At 46.0% G+C, this 24,816-nt stretch overlaps 1 protein-coding gene across 3 annotated transcripts in view; it reads right to left on the bottom strand.

The window, feature by feature from the left end:
• SRGAP3 (SLIT-ROBO Rho GTPase activating protein 3) overlaps positions 1-24,816 on the bottom strand; it is a 271,705-nt gene that overhangs the window by 135,309 nt on the left and 111,580 nt on the right. For all 3 annotated transcript variants that reach the window (XM_002813479.5, XM_002813478.5, XM_054551851.2), the window contains exon 2: positions 11,554-11,746. In XM_002813479.5, coding sequence (XP_002813525.1) covers positions 11,554-11,746 — 193 coding nt within the window. The remainder of the gene's footprint in view (positions 1-11,553; positions 11,747-24,816) is intronic.

Genomic DNA, 24,816 nt, shown 5'->3' with positions numbered 1-24,816 from the left:
GTGTCGGCAGGGTTGGTTCCTTCCAAGGGCCGTGAAGGAGGATCTGTCCCAGGCCTCTCTCCTGGCTCCTGGTGGGTTGCTGGAGATCTTTGCTGTCCTTGGTGTAGATACAGCACCCCAGTCTCTGCCTTCACCTTTCCAAGGCATTCTCCCTGTGTGTCGGTCTCTGTGCCCAAAGTTCCTTTTTTTGTAAAGATACACACCAGTCATGTCGGATTAGGGCCCTTCCCAATGACCTCATTTTTATCTGATTACTTCTATAAAGACCCTGTTTCCAAATAAGGTCACATTTTGAGGTACTGGAGTTTAGGACGTCAGCATAGGAATTTTGAGGGGACACAGTTCCACCCTGATATGGTTTGGCTGTGTCCCCACCCAAATCTCATCTTGAATTGTAGTATAATCCCCATGTGTCATGGGTGGGACCAGGTGGAGATAACTGAATCATGGGGGGCGGTTTCCCCCATGCTGTTCTCATGATAGTGAATGAGTTCTCACAAGATCTGATGGTTTTATAAGGGGGTTCCCCCTTCACTGGGCACTCTTTCTCTCCCCTGCTGCCCTGTGAAGAGGTGCCTCCCGTCATGATTGTAAGTTTCCTGAGGCCTCCCCAGCCATGCGAAATTGTGAGTCCATTAAACCCCTTTTCTTTATAAATTACTTTATAAATATTTACTTTATTATCCCCCACCCACCAGGAGTCCCCCGAGGAGTGTGAGGCTGCCACGCTGGGAGCCAGAGAGCACAGTTCAGGGCTTGGCTCTGGCACTATTTGGCAGCCCTGAGACAGAGTCATCCTGAAGGGGACTAATTCCATCCATTGAGTCCCCTGGCCAAAGCAGGCTTTGCTTATCAGTTGGGGTGCTATCGAGTCAAGAGGCTGGGGTTCAAATGCCAATTCTGTCCCTCACAAACAAAGTGAACTTGGAAAGTTATTATAGTTAAACCTTCTCTTTCCTTATCTGTGAAACGAAGTGACGACTACCTCATAGTGGTGCCTGGAGATCTAAATGACACAACCCATGCAATTCTCTTGGTGTCAAACCCTGCACATAACAGTAATTTTTATTGTCCTCACCATTATTACCACTAGCACCTCAATAAGTTGTTGGGAAGATCTAAGGACTGATGTACACAGACAAACAGCCTATGATAAGTGTTCTAAAACTATTGGTTTTTCTCCTCCATTACTATTTTTCTCCTTCTGCAGACTCTTATGTGAATTTCAATGCTCATTGCAAATGTCCCTGTGACTCCCTCTTCATCCCAGGGCAGAATGATTCACGGGCTCACTGCTTCCTCTGGGATCCCATTCCTCACACCGCAGCATGAGGGTACACATTGGTGTCTGGTGTCCAGCAGCACCTCTGAGCTCCCCTTTGACTTTTTGGATGGATTCTTGGTATCAGAGCAAAAAATTCTGCCTCACTAGGCAATGCCTGGTCAATCTCATCTTTTTCCCTGCAAGCCCCTTTGCCTTGGTTTATCTGCCCACAGAATGGGTGGCACCGTGTGGCGTGTGTAGCACTAGGCAGAGGAAAAGACCCCGATCCATGGTTTCCTGATTGTTTGGTGCCTGTGCTGTGCAGGTCGTTTAATCTTCTAAGCACCCCACACATCCACATCACCGTGAACCAAGTGCTCTACTGGATGTCTGATAGGCATCATCTCATTGCACCTTCATGGGAAATGTGGTCTGAGAAGAAGGGGCTATCTTTATCTTTCTAGGTGAAGACACCGAGTTTTCAAGAAATTAAGTCATTTGCCCAGATGGACATGGCTAGCACAGGTAAGTGGCAGACTAGCATTCCAATCTGGGTTTACCTGACTCCAAAATGCAAAACTGGGTCAGTTCTTTCACGGGTCAGCTGTGGGGCTGAAGTTAGGGCTCACCCTGCCTTGCCTTCAGGTCCCTTGCCTATCAGTTGGGGACGACAACACCTTCCTTGACTCCTTCAACTCTCACCAGGGTTCTTGGGAGGATTTAAGCAGCTAACGGCTGAGGAAGGAGTTTGCAAAGTGTAAGGTGCTATATAGTCTTTGAAGGTTATTATTATCCTATTTGCCTAATAGAATAGTGTCAAAACTAAACCCGTACATATTACTATTTGTGAAAATCTAATTTTTACATCTATTTTTCATTTTTAGTATAAAAATTAAATGATAGAAATGTATATATGTATATCAAAGTATATGCATGAATAAAGAAATCACGTCCTAGTTAATGCTTTGGTAGTTGCTGATTAGAGTCTCTGAGGATTCCAGGGAATTTGGTGTGGGAACTGGGAAAGAGCCAGATGGAAAAATTGGAAAGAGATAAAGGAGCTACAGCCACTGCAAAATCCACTCTTCAGGCTGAGCCTCCTATGTTAAAATCCCTTCCCCTGATTAAAAAAAAAAAAAAATTGTGGAGGATAAAGAAGGTAAAGATGAAAGATGCTCATTTTGCAGGAGGAACTGGAATGTGACTTAGAGTGATTTGATGCTGGCTTCAGGATTTTTGCCATTCCTGCACACCACCACATTTAATATCTCCCTGTCGATGTCTTTTTTTAACTTAAATTTATTTACAAAGAACTTCCCCAGTTTCACCTTTAAGAAAAACAGGATCATTTGTTATAAATAGAAGGTAACCAAAAAAGTAAAGTCAACAAAAACCAAACAGTATATTCAATCTTCAGGTCTGTTTTCTATTTGCTAAAAAGGAGATTGGAGGACATGAACAACACACTAGTACCAAACTGAGATTTTCTCCTCCAGGCTACCAGAAACCTTGAAAGAGAATTGAAAAGATAATTTAATATTTATGGTTCCTGTGTTATCAAGAATCCCCTTTCATTTTGATCATCCATATTACAGAAATGATGCCCTTAAAATACCCGGCCTTTGTGTGTATACCTCTGTGCATTGGGAACTCACTACCTCCCCAGGCAGCCCTTTCACTGGTGGACAGCTGTGGCTACTGGAACATCCTTAAGGTTGAATTGAAGTTTGCTTCTCTGAAAATGCCATCCTCAGACATCATTTATCTCCTTCCGCAGCCACACAAAATAAGTCTATTTGTTAAATATATTTAAAGAAAGCATTTGGTAGTGTCTTGGTTAATTCAGCCACTCATTGAAAAAACTTTGATAAAGCATCAATTATATATCAGAGAGAGGGAGACTAGAAATGGTCCCTTGCCTTCAGGCAGCTGGCAGACTGAAGTGAGAGAACCAGATATAGGAACTGGATCACTCCTTGATACTCTGATGCAAGCGCCACACAACTCACATGGGAGGCGAGAGGAGCAGCTGACTGTAGACTTGGGATCAACCAACAGTAGGGGCTTCACCAAGGAGGCAAGCCCTAAGCTGGCCTCTGTGTAGGAGTTGACCAAGAGGATAATAGCAAACCCCTGATGCTCATCCAAGGAGGATATGGTTGACATGGATGGGTAATTCTCAAGAAGCTCAAAGCCAGCCCAGAAAGATGAGGGAACAAAGTCAGCAGCTAGATGCAGTTTTGCATTTTGGAGTCAGGTAAACAAAGATTGGAATCCTAGCTCTGCCACTTACCTGTGCTAGCTATGTCCCTCTAGCCAAATTACTTAATTTCTCGAAAACTCAGTGTCTTCACCTAGAAAGAAAAAGATAGCCCCTTCTTCATAGACCACATTTCCCATGAAGGTGCAATGAGATGATGCCTATCAGACATCCAGTACAGCTCTTGGTCCATGGTGATGTGGATATGTGGGGTGCTTGGAAGAGTAAACGACCGGCACAGCACAGGCACCAAACAATCAGGAAAGATCCGGCTGGCACACGGTGCTGAGAGAACAGCAGGTCTGGAAAGCATGACCCCGGAAAGCCATTACTAGCTTGATACCAATTGCAGTAATAGTAATAGCTGTGAATGGAGACACAAGCTCTACTGGAGGGCTTTCTCCATCTCCATCTCATTCTAAGCAAACATGTTAATTCTGACTCCTTTTCACATTTATATGCTCAATTTATATGCTACAAAAGTGATTCTCTGTTTAGGAATAGCCTGGAAGGCTAAGTCTAAATTATAGCATCTCTTTAGAGAAATGCTACATCTGTGAAAAAAATCCTGTGATGCTTTATCCCCACTAAGAAGTGTTTTCTTGGAAATGAAGTTAGTTGTTCACAGGAATCCTCTCTCCCAACTGCTCTGTGAAGCTGAAAGATGCTCCAAACCTCCTTTGCACAGGATATCTGCATAGAATATTATTCCCTAACTAGCCAAGTGCCTCCCAGCACTTCCCAAATTCTGGCTTTTCCCAAATGTTTAAATCATATTTAAATAGAACTCCCTGCTGCTTTTTTTCACAGCAGTTAAACTAGCAGCAACCAGCACTTAACTCTCTGCATGGAGCATTTTCATCAGGTACAGATCCTGGAAGGTGAGGGGTATCAAAAACTGAGAAAGCTAGAATAGAAGGGGACTCTGTCACCCCAAACACAGGGCACTACTTGCATGGAGTGTCGCTACTACAGAGGGTAACCCCAGCATTTGTCTAGAACAGAGATTTTCAAACTAGGTCTCAAGAAGTGCTAGTTTGTGAAATACTAATAAATATCATGGGGAGAGCCAGGTGCAGTGGTTCTGCCTATAATCGCAGTGTTTTGGGTGGCTAAGGTAAGAGGATTGCTTGAGTCCAGAAGTTTAAGTCCAGCCTGGACAACATAGCAAGACCCCTGCCTCTACAAAAAAAATAATTAATTTTTTTTTTTTTAAATTTCAGATGTGGTGGCAGGTACCTGTAGTCCCAGTTACTTGGGAGGCTGAGGCAAGAGGATCACTTGAGCCCAGAAGTTTGAGACTGCAGTGAGCTGTGATCGCACCACTACATTCCAGCTTGGGCAACAGGGCAAGACTCTGTCTCAAAAATAAGTAAATGTGTAAATAAATAAATAAATAAATAAATAAAGAGAGGGAATTCTGTGGTCAAATAGCTTTCAGAACGAAGTCAACAGGCTTAATTATTACAAAAATCAGTCTTTCGTATCCTGCTTCTCCTTCTCCTCTTCCTCTCTCTCTCTCCCATTCAAACATCTCAAAGTATTGGTGTTTTAGAGAACATTTTCCTGGAGGAAGAAAAAGTCTTATTCCCAGGAAACATCTGTGTTCGTGGAGCTGCCAAATTCATTTGGACGAGACCATCCACCTACCCTGAGAGGCAGGTTTGGGGGCCCCGTATGTGCTGCTCGCTACACCAGAGTCCTGCTCAGGAAGGGCTCAGCTCCAGGCCTTCCAAAGGAAAAGCCAAGCTCAGGTTAGGCCTAGCTTGGAAAGGGCAGTGGATTATGGATTTGATGTTGGTGAAGAGGAGGGAAGGCCAGCACAGCCCGAAAGTGAGTTGAAAACCATTTATTATCCAGAAAAACATCAGACTGGCTCTTCAAAGTGAACTGCCAACAGACTCCCCCAGGGGGCTTGTTAAATGCAGATTGCCAGGCCCCACCCCCAGAAGTTCTGATCCAGCAGGTCTCGGGAAAGACCCCAGATCTTGCATTTCTAGCAGGTCCCCATGTGATGCCAATGCTGCTGGTCCCATTCCCCAAACAGGGAGACGACGGCACAGTCCACACTCTGTCCCTTCAGCAATATAGGACCCGTGACAGGCACATGAGCAAGTGACACTTCACCCAGATGGCCTCACTGAGCTCCTAAGGCAGCCAGAAGACAAACATGCCCCCTTTCCCTGTCCTCCCTATGCAAATCTAATTACCACTTGACTTTCATTCATTAGTTCATTAATCAACGACATTCAGTAACAACCAGGTGCCAGCCCTGTCAGAGGTGCCAGGGACCCCGGGTCAAGAGTCACCCTCTCTGCCATCTCGGAGCTTGCAGCCCAGTGGTTGTCCAAAGGAGGACAGACAAGTAAACAGACAATGACAATACAGGGCTGTAGCTCTTGCCTCACCCTCTTCCCCAAGTCCTTCCCATCTCAAGGCAGAAACAGGAGACATCCTTATTTTCCTCTCTTTTCCTCCATTCCTCTCTGAGAGGTTTCCTGGCATCTGATGGCTTCTCTCATCTGCTCTGTTCCCACCCAGGCCATCACTGCCCCTGCTTGGAGAGCTATACCCACACACCCATGAGTGGGCTCCTCGGCTCCACCCTCCAACCCAGGTGGTCTTTTAAACATATAAATCACATCATGCAACTCCCTTCTTCCCACTCCCACACTCACCAGTTCCAGCCACTTGGCTTCCGTCCCCCTCCACTGCCGCACGCTGCTCTTCTCATCTCTCAGGCCTCAGCTTAAACCACACTTCCTCCAGACACCTTCCTGATCATGGTCCTAGCTTGGTGTAGGCTGCCAACCCTTTGACACTCCTCCAATGATAGGAGGGCTTTATTTCCCCTTTCTTGAAGCTGAGCTAGGGCTGAGACAGCTTTGGCAAATAGCATCTGGGTGGGGAGTGATGCTATTCCAGCTCCAGGCCTAGTGGTTAAGAGGACTGCAGCTGCCATCCTGCTCTCTGGAAGCCCCGAGCTACTGTCAGAAGTCTGATGCCCGGCTGAAGCAGGAGGCCCTGACACTACATGGAGAGGGAGACAGCCCAGCAGGGCCCAGCCTACTAGCCATCCCCATGGAGGAACTAGGCATGTGAGTAAAGCTCTCTGGGACCGTCCAGACCAGGCCCTCTGCTAGCTGAATATCACTGAGCCATCAATGCCACATACAGCAGAAAAATCACCCAGCTGAGCCCTGTCCAAATCTTTGATCCATTAAATCACAAGGTACACTAACTTTGGGGGCATTGCAGTTATACAGGAGAGATAACCAGAATACTCCATAGTGTATTTATTTCCATCATAGCAATCATTGGATTATAGCTGGTCTTTCTTTTAGCTGCTTTTTAATGTTTTATTCTTCATGGTAAATTTCACCACAGCAGGAACCAAGTCTATCTTGTTCACCACTGTAAACCCAGGGTCTGGGACATGGTAGGTGCTCAATAAATATTGGTAGAATAAGCAAATAAGTACATCAGAGTATGATGGGTACACAGAGGGAGGTACCAGGTGGGAATCAAGGAAGCTTTTCAGTGGAAGTGACATCTCAGTGCTGCGGGCTGATGGCACACAGGTGCAGGGCTCAAACGGCACAGCCATGGGATTGGGGCCTCCCCAGCCATACCAACTACCAGGCCTCCTCAAGCCGTGTTTTTGTCTCTCAGTATCCGGCAGCAGAAATCACATCTCATTTATCTTTGTGTCTTCAGCACTGAGCACAGTCCAGGAAAATATGAGGTCCTCAATGCACACATTTCAAACAAATGAAGTCCCACATGGCTTCTTGGAGAGAGAAGCCTGAGTTGGAAGTCAAGAACCCTGGGTTTTCATGCTCGACAGCTCATTGCGTCCTTGTTAAAATAAGCAGCTCAGCTTTTCTGTTGCTCAGTTTGCTTGACATAAAACCATTGATTCTCTCTACTTCCCTGGGTTGTCATCAGGTTTATAAGAGAGCAAGGATGTCAGAGTGCTTTGAAAGAGGTTTGTTAGAATTGGAATATGTGTGTAGAAAAGAAATATGATGATATTTTTCTCTAAATGTTAACCTGTCCCAGGGAAACTTTCAGAGCCATGATGTGTGCTTTTCTTTGGATCACGTGCCACATGAAACTCAGCCCAGGTGAGTCTAGCCCTGAATACAGCACAGTGCGTGTTCCTGGGCAGCAGCACATTCTTCAACTGCTCAGGTAGAGAGTGAATGGCTGGGGCCTTAGGGAGACACGGCCCATGGAGCACAAGGAGGAGCAATAGACTTGGAGCCAAGGGACCTGAGTCCCCATCCCAGTTCTGCTCCTAATTTGCTGTAAAATCTTGGGCAAATCAGTTCCATCTCTGAGGCAAATCTCTCAGCCAAAGTGGACTGGATAGACCAAGTCAATCCTCTCCCTTCCTTCCTTCCTGTCTTCTTCCCTCCTTCCTCTCTCCCACCCAAGCACACGCACCCCAGCTCTGCCAAGCACCTGACCCACTGCAGTGGGAATAAAATGACAAGTCCTGGGCTCTGCCCTTAAGGCACTGAGGGGCTACTTGGCAGGTAGATGGACATTATTAAACCAAGAATCTTTACGACGGCGAGACAAGGCTTCTCGGAACCGCCCAGATGAAGGGAGCAGAGAGCAGCACAGGCTCTGTGTGCTGGGCTCCAAGGAATAGGCAGCCCGAGGCCAGTCAGTGCCCTGGGGTCAAAGGGTGAGTCCAGCCTGCCCCTAGAGACTCCACTTCCAGAAGCGGAGACGGCTCTGCCATCACATTAGCATCGTGCAGAGGGCCCCCTCCAGCTGCACTGGCCTGGGCCGGCACCCTAATTAGACTTTCATAGTGTGTCAGGCAGCCTGCATGGCCCGGCTGCCAGCTGGGGCTCCCGTTCCGTCTGGTGGCCTCAGTTAATGAACCCATGAGGGGCTGGCCGAGCTCATTATAGGTGGTACAAGAGAATAGGGTGCCCCCCCATATGCACAATCCCTGCCTTTCTCCTCTCCCTATGTGCACACTGAGAATGGGAAGAGAGCTGATTCCTAATCAAGGGGAAGGAGCGGACAGGAGAGACGCTCCAGCCCTACCACATGGCCCTGTCTGCAGCTAGGGAGAGCCTGAGACTTGGTGGCTCCAGTGGCCGTTCAGCCAGAGTTGTGGGGTTCTGAGCCTATGTCTGCTGTGCCTGTGGTTCCAGGGAGGGTCCAGATGCTATGGCTACTCTCAAGCTGCACCTAGGCCCTTTCTTATCCCAGGCCAAGGAGGCAGAAAAGAGATGAAGGTTCAATTCTGTCTCTTTCCAATTGTGGGCTCACAGACATGTTTAGACAAGCTGCTTTCTCAGAGCTTCACCATCCTCATCTTTACGATGGGGTAGTAATACCCACCTAGCACCAAAGTAAGTGCTCAGTTCGATACATTATCTTTGTTTTTATTCTTAAAAGACAAGGGAGAAATGATTCCAAAATGTGAGCAGTAGTTGTGAGCAGTGGGACTATGAATGATATTTTTCTCTTTTCTGTACTTTCTAAATTGTATACAATGAGCATTTTACCTTTGTTGTTTGAAAAAACACAATTTTTCTCCAAAAAATATATCCAAAAAAAATGAGATTATATGTGTGAAAGGGTCTAGACTGTGCCTGGGTGAATGTTATTAATAGAGGCTTCCTCCTGCAGCAAAAGTTTGAATAGAAGAGACTGGGTGGCTGGGCGCGGTGGCTCACGCCTTTAATCCCAGCACTTTGGGAGGCGGAGGTGTGCGTATCATGAGATTAGGAGATGGAGACCATCCTGGCTAACACAGTGAAACCCCATCTCTACTAAAAATACAAAAAGTTAGCTGGGCGTGGTGGCGGGCACCTGTAGTCCCAGCTACTTGGGAGGCTGAGGCAGGAGAATTGCTTGAACCCGGGAGGCGGAGCTTGCAGTGAGCCGAGATCACATCACTGCATTCCAGCCTGGGTGGCAGAGAAAGACTTCGTCTCGAAAAAAAAGAGAGAAGATTGGGTAGAAAAAGAAGCGCGGTATTTGCAAATGTATAAAGCACCAATTTCTTATCCCCAAATGCCAAGAAAAGGCACATAAGTGAGTGTTCAAATGCTGTGGCACAGACTCAAGGAGGTGTTTAGGGGAGTTTAAAGGAAGAGAGCTCCCTGGCCAGAGTGAAATGTAAAAAATATGGACAGGAAGGTGGACGCAACCCAAGTGTCCACCAACAGATGACCAAACAAACAAAATGTGGTCTATCTGCACCATATTATTCAGCCTTAAAAAGGAAGAACATTCTGACACATGCTACCACAGGGATGAACTTTGAGACATTACGCTAAGTGAAACTAGCCAGTCACAAAGAGACAAATATTGTATAATTGCACTTATATGACATATCTACAACAGTCGAATTCATAAAGACATAAAGTAGAATGGTGGTTGCCGGCAGCTGGAAGGCGTGGCAGGGAATGGGGAGTTAGTGTTTAATGGGGATAGAATTTCAGTGGAGGAAGATGTAAAAAGCACTGGAGTTGGATGGTGGTGATGGTTGCACAACAATGTGAATGTGCTTAGTGCCACTGAACTGTTCATTTAAAAATGATGAAAATGGTAAATTTTATATTATGTGTGCTTTGTCACAATTAAAACATATGTATATATATACATGGAGAGGCCAGGTATGGTGGCTCACGTCTGTAATCCCAGCACTTTGGGAGGCTGAAGCAGGTGGATCACTTGATGTCAGGAGCTCAAGACCAGCCTGGCCAACATGGTGAAACCCCATCTCTATTAAAAATACAAAGATTAGTTGGGCATGGTGGTGCACGTGGAATCCCAGCTACTCAGGAGGCTGAGGCAAGAGAATCCCTTCAACCCAGGAGGTGGAGATTGCAGTGAGCTGAGATCATGCCACTGCACTCCAACCTGGGTGACAGAGTGAGACTCTGTCTCCAAAAAAAAATGTGTGTGTGTGTGTGTGTGTGTGTGTGTGTGTGTGTGTGTGTGTGTGTGTGTGTGTGTGTGTGTGTGTGTGTGTGTGTGTGTGTGTGTGTGTGTGTGTGTGTGTGTGTGTGTGTGTGTGTGTGTGTGTGTGTGTGTGTGTGTGTGTGTACATACCCACAGAGAGAGAGAGACAGAGAGAAACAGGACAGGACCCAGGGGAAGGGGGATCAGGATCAGGTCAGGTGAGATGAAGCAAGTCGCTGATCTCCTGGTGTTGAGGGCCACCAGCTAGAGAGATGACCCAAGGAGAAGGGAGAGTCCAGGAAGCATGGCTGAAGGAGAGACAGTGCTGGCCGGGGGACCTGCCAAGTGGAGCCCTGCATGGTTGATACAGTCCAAGTGAGATTTGCTGCTTCCTGCCTGCCTGTATTTAATGAGCTGAAGCCAGGAAGTTCTAAGCACAGAAGGTTTTGTAGCTGGAGGATTCAGGGCCTGCCAAGTCAGTGCCCAAGCAGATGGAGCCTCCATGATCTCAGAGCTTGGGGTATGAGAAATCAGGACACATGACAGTTTGTGCATCGAAAATAAGTAAATAAGGCAGGGAAAGAGCCGGGGCACTGAGGTCTTCCAGGGGAGCAAAGAAGAGGAATGTTTGAGCATCAATTCCATGGAGAAGAAATTCACTGTGCTAATGAAATTCAGAAGGAGGCTGGCTGACACCCAAATAAAGGACAACTGGATTGGGACAGGATGTCCTGAAGGGAGGTAGGGGTCTCATCAGGGCACAAATGGAGGCTAGCTCAGTGCCGGTGCTTGGTAGGATAATAATAACAGCAACAATTGATTGAGCACCTATTGTCTGTGACAAACACTCTTCTTGGGTTGTTCATTTATTCCCTTCAGGAAACTTCTGCAGAGGAACTCTTTCTAGCTTCCCTTTACACATGAGGAAGACTGAGGCTTGGAGGTGTAAGTAACCTGCAGACCCAGGGCCCTGAAGGCACGCCCTCTGCCTCCAACGAAGCTGGCTGGCCTCCTTTCTGCTTTGCCACCAAACTGTCCACCCACCCCAGTGCTGCCTCCCATCTCTGTGCACCCATGCCCAACTTCTTACTTGAACTGGTGCTCCCGGGAGCTGCGGATTTTGGAGGAGAAGCGCTCGGCCAGCTTCTCCAGGCTGCGGGAGTACTCGAGCTCAATCTCAGCTTTCCGGCGGAAAAACTCCTGGAGGTCTTGAAGCAGCTGCAGTCGTGACTCTGATTGCTGCTCCAGACATTTGAACTGCTCCACCAGCTGCGTGCGGATCTCTGTGGGCACACAAAGGTAGGAGCATGAGACTGGTGGTGGGGACAGGGGCACTGGGGCCCGCTCTGCTGCTGGCCTGGGCCCTGCAATTCAGGCAGCTCCCTCCTAACACCACCCAGAGCCTCTCTGAGCCCAGCCAGAGCTCAGACCTTGCTTGGCAGAGCACTGGCACAAAGATTTCTCTCTTTCTCATTTTTGCCATTGATCTAACCAAATGCTTCCAAAACTTGAATCACTGCATGTCACCACCACGATTTTTGCCACATTCACATGCCCCAAGCATTCTTATTTCTTCCACATGATCTAGTAAATTGACTCACCTTTCTCATGGAGATGATCTTGCTTAAAATGCAAAGGTTTCTGTCAATACAGTAAAATGAAACACTAGGACCCCTTGCAGCCTGGGACATAGGAAATAATTCAATGAAAACAAAAGTATTGTAAAATTCTATCTAAAGATGATTGTTTACCAAAGGCTCTAAGCCTAAGCTGCTGGCTCTTTATCAACCAAAGGAAAACAGCAGTGTGACTTTCTCCATGTGTAGTCAGGACTGAGAGAGGGCTGAGAAGGGCATGCTTTTCCCTCTTGGGTTTCAGTGTTACTTAAGGCCACATCTGTGTCCTGCTTTAAATCACCTTGAATTCCATGTATGAACTTCTCAGATATCACACTTCAGAAAATACTGATTGCTCAAACCAGGTCTATGCAACCAGGGCAACAATTCAAAAGCTGGAAGCTGGAGTTAAAAATCACAGCTGAATGCCAATAACCACATCCATTCTTGTCTTCAAGCCTGTAGGGTTGTCACCGCCACTGCCCCCAGGCATCGATTCTTTCCAGGCCATTCCAAGAGCTGCTCAACAGATCAGCCTTCAAAGCACTCTGCTCACACAAGCAACCTGCTCAAAAATACCCCACGGCCCCCCTCTGCCTGAGTATTAAGTCCAACTCCTCAGCATGGAATTCAAGACCATCCACCACACAGTCCCAAATTTCATTTCTCAGGACTTTACGCCAATGGACTCTCCAAACCATTCAAGCCAGTCCTTGGAATATCAGATCTCACCTGCCTAAATGTGTGCCCTATCTGAAATGGTGGCCAGTGTCATTTCAGCATCCTTCAGAGAAGTGGACTTCAAACTGGGGCACACAAAGACACCCCACAGGGTATGCAAGCTGAGGTAGAAGGGAATCAACCTGAGATCCTCCAGGTCCATTCCCACTGCCTGACAACGTGCCTCAGTCTAGATGCACAGCCTCTCTCCTTTCCCACCTCCCCTCTTCACAATGGTCCTGTTCTCTCTTTACAGGAAAAAGAGCAACTGTTCACTCGTGTAGAATCCATGATGCAGTGTCCCAAAATGTCGAGACATCTGGGTGCCAAAAGGAAAAATAGACCATTTAAAATGTTCACGTTGGCCAGGCATGGTGGCTCATGCCTTTAATCCCAGCACTTTGGGAGGCCGAGGCGGGTGGATCATGAGGTCAGGAGGCGGAGACCATCCTGGCTAACACAGTGAAACCCCGTCTCTACTAAAAATACAAAAAATTCGCCAGGCATGGTGGCGGGCGCCTGTAGTCCCAGCTACTCAGGAGGCTGGGGCAGGAGAATCATTTGAACCCAGGAGGCGGAGGTTGCACGCCATTGCACTCCAGCCTGGGTGACAGAGCAAGACCCTGTCTCAAAAACTAACTAACTAACTAACTAAATAAATAAATAAATAATGTAAAATGTTCATGTTACACATGTTCTCAGTTATAAGTGGGACCTAAATAATGTGTGCACATGGATATAGAGTGTGGAATGGTAGAGAACAGAGACTCAGAAGGGTGAGGGGGTGGGAGGGAGGTGGATAATGAGAAATTACTTAATGGGTGTAATGTACATTATTTGTGTCATGGGTACCCAAAAAGCCCTGGCTTCACCACCACACAATCTATGCATGTAACAAAATCACAGTTGTACTCCATAAATTTATACACAAATAAATGTACAAAGTTATATTCTCTTCAAATAATAAAAAGTGTTTTTAAAAAGTTGATATTTGGAAATCTTCCTTTAATCAAGGGATCATAAACCCTTGCTACTCAAAGTGTGGTCCATGAGACTCACACCTGTCATCACAGCACTTTGAGAGGCTGAGGCAGGAGAATCACTTGAGGCCAGGAGCTCAAGACCAGCCTGGGAAACATAGGGAGACCTCGTCTCTATAAAAACTTTAAAAAATGTTTTAAATTAGCCAGGTGTGGTGGCACAGGCTTGTGTTCCCAGCTATTCAGGAGGCTGAGGCAGAAGTATTGCTTGAGGCCAGGAGGTCCAGGCTGCAGTGAGCTATGATTGTGCCACTGCACTCCAGCCTATATGACAGAGCAAGACTCTGTCTCAAAAAAATTAAAATGTGGTCCATGGACCAGCAGCATCAGCACCACCAATGGGCTTGTTAGAAATACAGAAGCCTAGGCAATATAACAAGACCTCATGCCTAGTAAAATTTTTTTGTTTGTTTTGTGTTTTGAGACGGAGTCTCACTCTGTCACTAGGCTGGAGTGCAGCGGCCCGATCTCCACTCACTGCAACCTCCGCTTCCTGGGTTCAAGCGATCCTCCTGCCTCAGTCTCTAGAGTAGCTGGGACTACAGGTGTGCACCACCACACCCAGCTAGTTTTTTGTATTCTTACTAGAGACGAGGTTTCACTATGTTGGCCAGGATGGTCTTGATCTCTTGATCCACCCGCCCTGGCCTCCCAAAGTGCTGGGATTACAGGCATGAGCCACCGCACCCAGCCTAGTAAAAATTTTAAAAAGTAATTAGCTGGGCGTGGTGGCACATGCCTCTAGTCCCAGCTACTTGGGAGGCTGAGGTGGGAGGATTGCTTTAGCCCAGGAGTTCAAAGCTTCAGTGAGCCATGACCATACCATGATGCTTAGAGGGAACTCCTGTAAGAAAAGAAAGGGAAGGGAAGGGAAGGGAAGGGAGGGGAGGGAAGGGGAGGGGAGGGGAGGGGAGGGGAGGGGAGGGGAGGGGAGGGAAAGGAAAGGAAAGGAAAGGAAAAGAAAAGAAAAGAGAAAAGAAAAGAACAGGTGAGGAGTGGAGGGGAGGGGAGGGAGAAGAAATACAGAATCATCCAAACTCATCAAGATGCATAAATTAAATGTGCTCATTTTTGAGGCATTTCAATTATACCTTAATAAAGCTAAAAAAAAAAATTCAGAATAAAGTCTCAGGCCCCAGCCCATACCATCCAAATCAGAATCTGCATTTTATCAAGATCTCCCAGGTGGCCCTTGTACACCTTAAAGTTTGATAAGCACTGCCATCAACCATCCCGCCCATCTCATTATGAGAAGCATTTCCCATACAAAGTTATGCTTTATGTTTAATGATTTATCAAATGTGTAAAATAATGTTATTTTGACAAATTGTGTATTACTGATCACTGTAATGATACATAAATCAATATAAAAGGAAGATCCTTAGAGTTCAAAGGAAAAAATTAAAATGTCCATTTCAGCTTACATAAGTAGAGTTTTAAAAAAGACAAAAATCTTAAAACTTTCAAGCATAAAATATGTTAAGATTAAATTTTATGAAGCAAGGGAAAGGGAATTAGGAGTTCAAGAAGGTAAGGAAAGGGGCAGTGTGAAACATTTGACTTGTTCAGGTAACTTTGATGGATGATTGTAGAAACCAATGTATTACGGTATTTATCCTATGACCAGGCAATTTCACTCATGGATACATACACAAAAGAAATCATTGCTTATGATCACCAAAAAATATATACAAGAATACTTATAGTATCTTTATAGCCAAATATTAGAAATAACCCAAAATGTCTAGTAAGAATAGAATGGATTTTTTGAATGTGAGATATTCATTGAGTGGAATAATATACAATAATGAAAAAGGAATGCTACTGCTCCCCACAGCAACATGTTTGAAATCCACAGACCTTGTGTTTATTGAAAGAAGCCAGAACAAATGAGGTTGTGCAAAACTAGTTTATGGTGATAGAGGTCGGAAAAGTGGTCACGTTTGACGGGTATTGACGGAGAGAGGGAACAAGCATGGCTTCTAAATACTGGAGATGTTCCACACCTTGGTGTGGGTGGTAGGGACACTGATAAAAATTAATTGAGCTGCTCACTTAAGATCTGTGCATTCTACTACATGAAAGTGAGGCTTCAATAAAAAGACAAAATTAAAAATTGCTATGTTAGTTTCTATTTGATACATTTTTAAAAATTTTTTGTAGACACAGGGGTCTCTGTGTTACCCAGGCTGGTCTTCAACTCTTGGGCTCAAGCAATCCTCCTGCCTTGGCCTTCTAAGTAGCTGGGACTAAAGAGGTAAGCCACCCCGTCCATCCCTCCCCACAATATTTTGATTCAGTTTTAAGAGAGTGGTATGGTATAACGTTACTCTAAAATGCGAATATTTAAAACATGGCCAAAATTATATGCTTTGTAACTAATCAAACAGAATAAAATATTTTATTTTATTTAGCACAAATTAAAGAATGAGATATTTTAGATGTCAACTTAAAATGTGTGAAGCAGAAGAGATATTTTTCTTCCCAAAGTTCATGTAGAGGGTAGGTAAGCAAAAAAAAAAAAATGTTGAAAACCACTGCTTCAGAGCCCACATAAAGCACTACTCCTCCCAGGAAGGCCTGGGCTGCCAGCCTGGTGACCCTCTTTTGAACTCCCATGGCACGTACAGTAAATCTCAGATTGCCTATTGCTGTTTGGGTTTTTTTGTTTGTTAGTTTTCATTCTTTCATGTATGCATGCCATCTCTGCCTTATCTCCTCAAATGAAATTTAAGCTCTGAGGACAGATTCTCCCAGCACATAATAGGTCATCAGGATATCAATATCTGTACAGCAAATTACTATTTCTCTTTTTTTTTTTTTTTTTTTGAGACGGAGTCTTGCTCTGTCGCCCAGGCTGGAGTGCAGTGGCGCCATCTCAACTCACTGCAACCTCCATCTCCCAGGTTCAAGGGATTCTCCTTCTTCAGCCTCCCAAGTAGCTGGGATTACAGGCACCGGCCACCACACCTGACTAATTTTTGTATTTTTAGTAGAGACAGGGTTTTACCATGTTAGCCAGGCTGGTGTCGAACTCCTGACCTCAGGTGATCTGCCCACCTCGGCCTCCCAAAGTGCTGGGATTACAAGCATGAGCCACCACGCCCAGCCTACTATTTCTCTTTAGCAAGAGCTTTTTACCAAGTACATTAAGTGTTGTGATTATGGAAGCCTCAGCTCACACACACACACACACACACACACACACAAACATATGGCACAAACATTCACACCATACATAAATACAAAACACACAACACAAACACATACCACACACAACACCACTCACCTCCCACACACACATACATTCAACGTGGATGTATAATAATGAAGAAACCAAGGCTTTATGTAAACCAAGATCAGGGACTCATCCAAGGTCACACGTCGTTCTCTGAACTCTAACAAGCTACACAGGTCCCCTCTTAGATGGTCTACCTGTTGAACTGAACTGTATTGAGGTGCTCTCACTCCCACAAGACCAAACCTTGTCATATCAACACACAGTCATAAAAATATAACTATGCAGTGAGTGCTGCTAGTGTTTCTCCACTTTTTCCCCATAGACAAGGAAGTGGCAGCTCAGGAGGAAGTCGCTAGCCTGTGCTCCTAACAGCTGGTTCAGAGCAGAGTCAGCAATCAAACCCAGGTCCCTCAGAAGCTTACCATAATGCCCTTGACATGATGCTAGACCGAGGCCCGTATAGGAACTTCTTGGTCCGCATTCCATGAATTATCCTTGTTTTCCATATTAAAACAAAACAAACACAAAAGACACTTTTAATCCCTCTGTATTCAACCTCTTGCATTCTTTTTGTAACAAGATGGTGATCTAAAGAGATATTATTTATTAGAAAAGCTGCAGCCACAGCCTTCCTCATTACAGAGCATTATCAGGAGACGACATTCTCATATTTTAGAAGAAAAGCTCATAAATCACATCGTGATGACAGCAGACGATTTGGAAGGAGCAGAGCAACCTCCCCCAGTTCACACAACCAGTTGGAGCCTCCCAGGCTGGGCTGTGCATGGAACCCTCCAGCAGTTTGCCAGGCTCAGAATCAAGTCCTTCTTGCAGGAAATGGCCCTGGCAGAGCATCCTCCGCAGCCTGCCCTGATCTGGAACCCTGAGGGCATTTGATTACCCAACTCGTTATTTCTAATTCCCATCCAAGTTGCTGCTAGGAGCCTACGAGCTGGCACAGATCTGGGTTTTCTCCTTGAAGATTTCAAAGAGAGAAAAATAAAATAAAATAAAACAGAGTTGTTCCCAAGGCACAGACTTCATTCAGCAGACGTTTCCCCCCCGGGGGACAGTTCCAGCCATAACACAGCGCTGAGTGGCAGAAAAATTAAAAGGGGGACGTGGCAAGGAGGGAAAGGGGTTGGAAAGTGGGACAGGCTTTGAACTCAACACCTGAAAGCTGAAGATGACCTCAATGCACGGCGCAGTCTCTTGGTTTTATAGACAGGGGCATGAGGCCCAGAGAAGGGGAAGATCTAATTCTTTTCTTTTTTTTTTTTTTTTTTTGAGACGGAGTCTCACTCTGTCACCCAGGCTGGAGTGTAGTGGTGCGATCTCAGCTCACTGCAACCTCTGCCTTCCCAGTTCAAGTGATTCTCCCACCTCAGCCTCCCAAGTAGCTGGGGACTACAGGTACACACCACCACGCCCAGCTAATATTTTTGTATTTTTAGTAGAAACAGGGTTTCACCATGTTGGCCAGGATGGTCTTGAACCCCTGACCTCAAGTAATCCACCCGCCTCGGCCTCCCAAAGTGCTGGGATTACAGGCATAAGCCACTGTGCCCAGCCGTAAGAACCAATTCTTCAATCCAGGTCTCCTAAAGCACGAATCTCCGTGTATCACCCTCCTGATAAAATTCTCCATGGTTCCCCATTGCTTATAGGATCAAAGCCAAACTCCTCTGACATTCAAAGTCCAACAATGCACAGCCTGCCTACCCATCCCCATAACACTCCTGCTCACTCTCCAAGCAACAGTCTCACTAAAGATCACTTTGCATGCACCCAGGCTGCCACCTATGGCAAACAGCCCGTGTGACCCACCGTATGGAGAGTAAGATTCCTCATACTCCCCACTGCCCCTCACGACTACAACTTCACCAGCAATAGTAGGAAGATTCTTCAGATCAAAGTCTTTTTTTTTAATTAATGGGCTATTTTTAGAGCCGTTTTAGGTTTACCAAAAAATTGACCAGAAAGTACAGAGAGTTCCCATATATTCCCTCTCCCCTGCACAGCTTCTCCAATTATTAACATCTTGCATTCCATAGTGCATTTATTACAATTGAAGAGCCAATACTGATACACCAAAGTCCGTCACTTACATTACGGCTCACCCTTTGTGTTGTACATTCTCTGGGTTTTGACAAACGTCTAATGTCATGTGTCCACCATTACAGTATCATACAGAATAGTTTTGCCACCCTAAAAATCCTCATGCTCCACCTATTTCTCCCCTTATTCTTCCCCCTCTCTAACCCCAACCCTTGGCAAACCCTAATCTTTTTACTGTCTCTATAGTTTTGCCTTTCCCAGCATGTTATACAGCTAGAATCATAAAGTATGTAGACTTTTTAGAGTGGCTTCTTTCACCTAGCAACATGCATGTAGGGTTCTTCCATGTCTTTTTGTGGCTTTGTAGCTCCTTTTTATCACCAAATAATATTCTGTGCTACGGAATAATGTTGACAAATTGTTCATTCATTCCCCTATTGAAAGACATGTTGGTTGCTAATTATGAATAAAGCTGTTATGAACATCTGTATGCAGGTTTTTGTGTGGACATGTTTGCAACTCATTTGGGTAAATATCCTTTTTGAAATCAATAGACTTTATTTTTATAGCAGTTTTAGGCTTACTGAAAAAAAGGAATTACATTTTTAAATAGGAAATACAGGGATTTTTTAATATTACATACAAAACTGAAAAGCTAGAAAGGGTATATAAAGTTTTACTCCCACCTCTGTCTATCAACCACCTAGTTCTCCTCTCGCCAAACAACCAAACTACTATGATCGTGTGCATCATTCCAAAAATAATGGCATATATAAAAAACATATTATGTATGTTATATATATCATATTATTTATATTATATGATATATTATATATATCTATATATCAGAGAATATCTATATATAGAATTTACATATATAGAATGTTAAATACATTATTTCCTCTGTTTTTATACATGTTAGAGCATATCATTCACAGTGTTCTGCACCTTATCTTTTTCTTTTAATAATACATCCTGGAGGCCGTGGCTCACGCCTGTAATCCCAACACTTTGGGAGGCCAAAGCAGGTGGATCACTTGAGGTCAGGAGTTTGAGACCAGCCTGGCCAACATAGCGATACCCTGTCTCTACTAAAAATACAAAAACTTATCTGGGCATGGTGGTGCACACCTGTAATCCCAGATAATTGTTAGGCTGAAGCGGGAGAATTGCTTGAATCTGGGAGGTGGAGGTTGCAGTGAGCTGAGATTGTGCCACTGCACTCCAGCCTGGGCAACAGAGCAAGACTCTATCTAAAAAAAAATAATAATAATACGTCATGGAGATCAGTCCAAATCATTATATAAAGAACTTCCTCATTCCTTTTACAGCATGCTAGAATTCCACTGTAAATTTTTTTTAGCCAGTCTCTTTTGCTGAACATTTAGGTTGTTTATAATCTTTTACTATCATCAACAATGCTGAAATGAATAATCACACACAGGCTTCATTCTGCACATGTGCAGGAATATCATCTATATAATAAGTTCTTAAAGCAAAATCACATAAGGATATCAAGATTGCTAAACTGCCCTCTCCTGAAATTTTACCAGTTTATACTACGATGAAAACTTTAGGACAAAGTAGGAACTATTTAGAAGCAGACGTGCTGGGATTTGCTCCAAAATAGCCTTAGGTTTGGAGATGGGGAGTGGTAGGGTTTTAAGTAAAATAAGACTGGCCTTGAGTTAATCATTAAAGTTTCGTTTAGTGCTAGATATCAGGAAGGGGCTTGTTATACTATTCTCTCTACTTTTGGAATGTTTGAAATTTTTCATCATAAAAAAGGGAGAAAAAGCAGATAAAGCCAATGCAAATCCTGCACCTCTGGTTAACAGGTCTGACCCGTTAGGAATGCCAGCAACTTGCCCTTGGAGGCCTCTGCCCCTTGTCTGCAGATGGCTTTCTTGGGTTAGTAAGAAGGGCCAGAGTAAGACAGCAAAGAGTAATTTTAAATGTAGCTTCCCAGACCCCACCCAATTCTAATCTTTGGACCCTGTCCTGAAAATGCAGTAACTGTTTTGGCACCTCCTGGGATGGAGAGGTACCACTTACAGTCTGCATACATCCTGAAAACCAAGATCAAGGGAGCACTTGCCCCCTCTGCTCCACAGGGGCAGCTGGTACCTTCCCGGTGTAAATTTTTAGGAGCCGATAAAGGTGAACCACCTGGTATGTTACAGCCAACAACATCATCACATCTACGCACAATCACATCTGATTATCATGACATCCTATGAGGCTGGTAGTATTGCCACTCCTATTCTACGGATGAAGCAATTGAGATTCAGGGAGGGGAAATGGCTTGCCCAAGACCACCAAGAAAGTGGCAAAGCCAGGGCTGAAACCAAGAGTAAAGGGCAGACAGGAACTAACATCACCCAATGCCCAGGTCAGGGTACTTTCTCTGGCAGTGCTGCTGCCTCCTCTTTCAAGGATCATGTCCTGTTCTACCTCCTGTCTCCACTCTCAATGGTCATCTTTGTGCCAGCCACACAGAGCACCAGCCTGGCTGTCATTATATGCATCCCAGTGCATCCTGACCCTCACCTCAGGCCCTCCTCTGAGGAGAGAAATCTCAGCTTCATAGCACAATGTAGCGGGCTCTGGGTTCACCTGCCTGGTGGTTCAAATCCTGGCCCTGCCACATGCTCAGGTGGGCAACCTGAGACTCAGTTTCCTCTGTCAAATGGGGATGATAATATCTACCTCATATTGTTGTGAGAATGATATGTGTTAATGCAAAGGAAGTTCCTGGCACAGTGTTTTCCATATATTAGGACCGTATTATCCAACACAGTAGCCACTAGCCACATGTGGCTATTTGCATTTAATTAAAATAAAAAACTCATTCCTCTGTTGCACTTGCCACATTTCAAGTGTTAAACCATTCTGGACAGTGCAGAATATTTCCATCATTGCAGAAACTTCCATTGGACAGCACTGTGTCAGAGGCTTTATAAAGTTAAGCTATGATGATCATTTATTATAACTTCTTTCTGTGGCCATTTCTCATCTCCTTAAATGGAAAATACGGTCCTGAAAGGCAGGGATGGCACTATGTTTTATTACTCCGAATTTGTGCACGACCTCTCCAACAAGAGCAGTATAATGGAGTCTTCCAAACTCTCCCCTCAAGAAAACATGATGATGGAAACTCACTCTCCTTGCTCCCAGCCCAAAACCCAGCATCCTGGTGGGGTCCCTTGCCCTCCAGCTCCAGCCCTAGCAGAGATGATGTGGCCCAGTGGATAGACCCAGCAGAGCCTGGACTCTGGAGCCACTCTCACAGGGTTGATTATTGTCTCTGCCGGATCCGCATTGTGAAGCCTTGGGCAGTCAACTCAGTATCTTCTCTGAGCTGTCTTTGGATTTGTAAAAGGCAAGTAACTATTCTTATCTTGCAGAGTTGTTGCCAGGATCAGACTGGAAATAATGCACATGATGTGCCAGGCACCTGGTGGACCCTCGGCGAACAGCATCTATACAGAGGTGGCATGGCGCAGCGGAAGGGCATGCGCTCACAAGCTCACAAGCTCTGAGGACAGCCAGCCTAGGCTCCAAATCTGGTTTTGTCCACTTTGGGGAAGTGGCTTCAGCCTGGTCTCTGTTTTCTCATCTGTAAAATAGGGAATAATACCTTCCCCCCTGGGGTTGTTAAAAGGGTGAGGGGTGGTATGCGCGTGGTGCCCGGGGCACTGTAGGGACGCAAGAAATGAGCCATGGCGGCTGCTGCAGTCATGGACCGTGAGCACCACGCACGCTGGGCACCGAGCTAAGTGTTTCCCAGGCGCCATCTCGCGCCCCGCGTCCACAGTCCCACAAGGAGGGCTGTGTCACCAGCCACCTTCTTCCAGCCTCTCTGTGCTGGTTCCCCTTCCCCGCCCGCCCTCCCCGCAGGCCTGGCCCGCGTTTCGCTCCTTCTCCAGGCCCTGCACAAAAGACTCGTGCGCGGCCCAGGCATGGGCTCCCCATTGCCGCCCTTCTCCTAGCCTCCTGTACACCAAGAGTCGGCTTCCGGGACGGTCCTGAGGGCCCCCGGGATCCGTGAGCCCAGCGCCAGGGGTGGGGGCAGCAGATGCGGGGCCGGGGTCAGCCGCCGCGCGCCGTTGCCGCGGCAACCGTCGCTGGGACCCCGAGCGCCCCGCCCCGCGCGCCACGTGCAGCCGCCGGGGTAGCTGAGAGCGGGATCCTAAGCCGTCTCTTCGGATTCTTTCTTCGCAGACGCGAGCAAGCTCCTGGCACCCTGTATTCTCTGCCTCTCCCCTTCCTGTATTCGGCCAACGACCGACATCAGGCCATTCTTTATTAAGCTTTATCAAGCCAGGCCGGTCAGCGGCCATCCTCAATTATTAAATAATACCACGTTAGAGGAGGCAGTGGGTGTCACGCCCTTTTACAGATGAGGAAATTGAGGCCCAAGAGAAGGGAAAGGGGCTGCCTGAATCACAGGATTGGCACCTGGGCCTGCCTGACGCCAGAGTCCACCGGAGACTCTCCCAGGCGCTTCCTGGGTCTATCCCTGATCCCCACGATTCCTGCGGAGTCTGCCCCTGATCAATAGGCCTTTTGGGTGCTGCAGTGCCAAGAGCTGGATCTGGGATCAGACTTGGCTGAGTTCAGAGCCTGACCTTGACGCTGGCTAGCTGTGTGACCTTCAGCAAGTCAGTTAACCTCTCTGGGCCTTGGTTTTCCCATCTGCAGGATGGAGGAAGTAAGAGCAGACATTTTGGAGCTGTGTGCTTCCCGGAATTGTCTCCTTGAACCTACGCTACAGCCTTAGGAGGAAGTTACTACTATTATCCCGTTTTGCAGAGAAGGAGACTGAGCCACAGAGAGGTGAAATGACATGCCTAATTTCATGTAAATATTAAGAAATCTTTTGGCCCCAAATCTTATACCACGTTGCCAGAGAGATGAGTGCCTGCCATATGTACTACACCAAGTGAGCCAGGTTTTTACGCTCTGTCTTTCGCCACCTCACGATTATTCAGGGTAGTAAAGGCCAGGCTTAGAACAGAGAATCAACGCATATCAACTCCGAAAGCTTCCCTGAAGCAAATTTTATCTGCTTGCAGCTTTCTAGGGGATGGGGGAACACATATGCTGGGAAGGCAGTGCTGGGTGAAATGACTGGCATCTCCCACACTGATTCTCACCACCACCAGCTCCTCCAAAAAGGAAGCACAGTATATTGGCTAGTATTTTGAAAAAAATAAGAGTTATTTAATAATGATGATGCTATCAACCAGGAAAATTTTCTTCTATGTAAGAGGAAATGATAAGGTCCCCAACACACTAGGGAATTAGCACTGGATATACATGCATGGCTGAAGAAATTAAAGAAAGGAGTCCCACTTCCCACAGTGGTCTGAAAGCAGAAATCCCGCTCTGCAGCCCCCTGACCACCCCTACCCAGAGTGCTAAACCAGTGCCCCTGAATAGGAAGCAGGCAGCAGAAAGCAGAATGGGAGGGAGAGAGGGTTTCCCCATAGCATCTGTGCTGTGTCCAAATAATAGCCATTCCTTCCCATGAAGAAGTCAGACAGAAGCTGCCTCCACACCTTCCAGATGTTCAGTGAAATGCAAAGAACAGCCAGAGTGAGTCCACGCCTCCTCGTACCAGAGGCTCTGAGTTAAAGCTGGCTGGGTGTGATCAATTTCAACACGAGATTAAT

The sequence above is a fragment of the Pongo abelii genome, chromosome 2 (genome assembly GCF_028885655.2).
Source record: "Pongo abelii isolate AG06213 chromosome 2, NHGRI_mPonAbe1-v2.0_pri, whole genome shotgun sequence".
In the NCBI taxonomy this organism is placed as follows: Eukaryota; Metazoa; Chordata; class Mammalia; order Primates; family Hominidae; genus Pongo; species Pongo abelii.
Note: the sequence above shows the minus strand (reverse complement) of the source record. Positions and strands in the feature narration are given on the sequence as shown.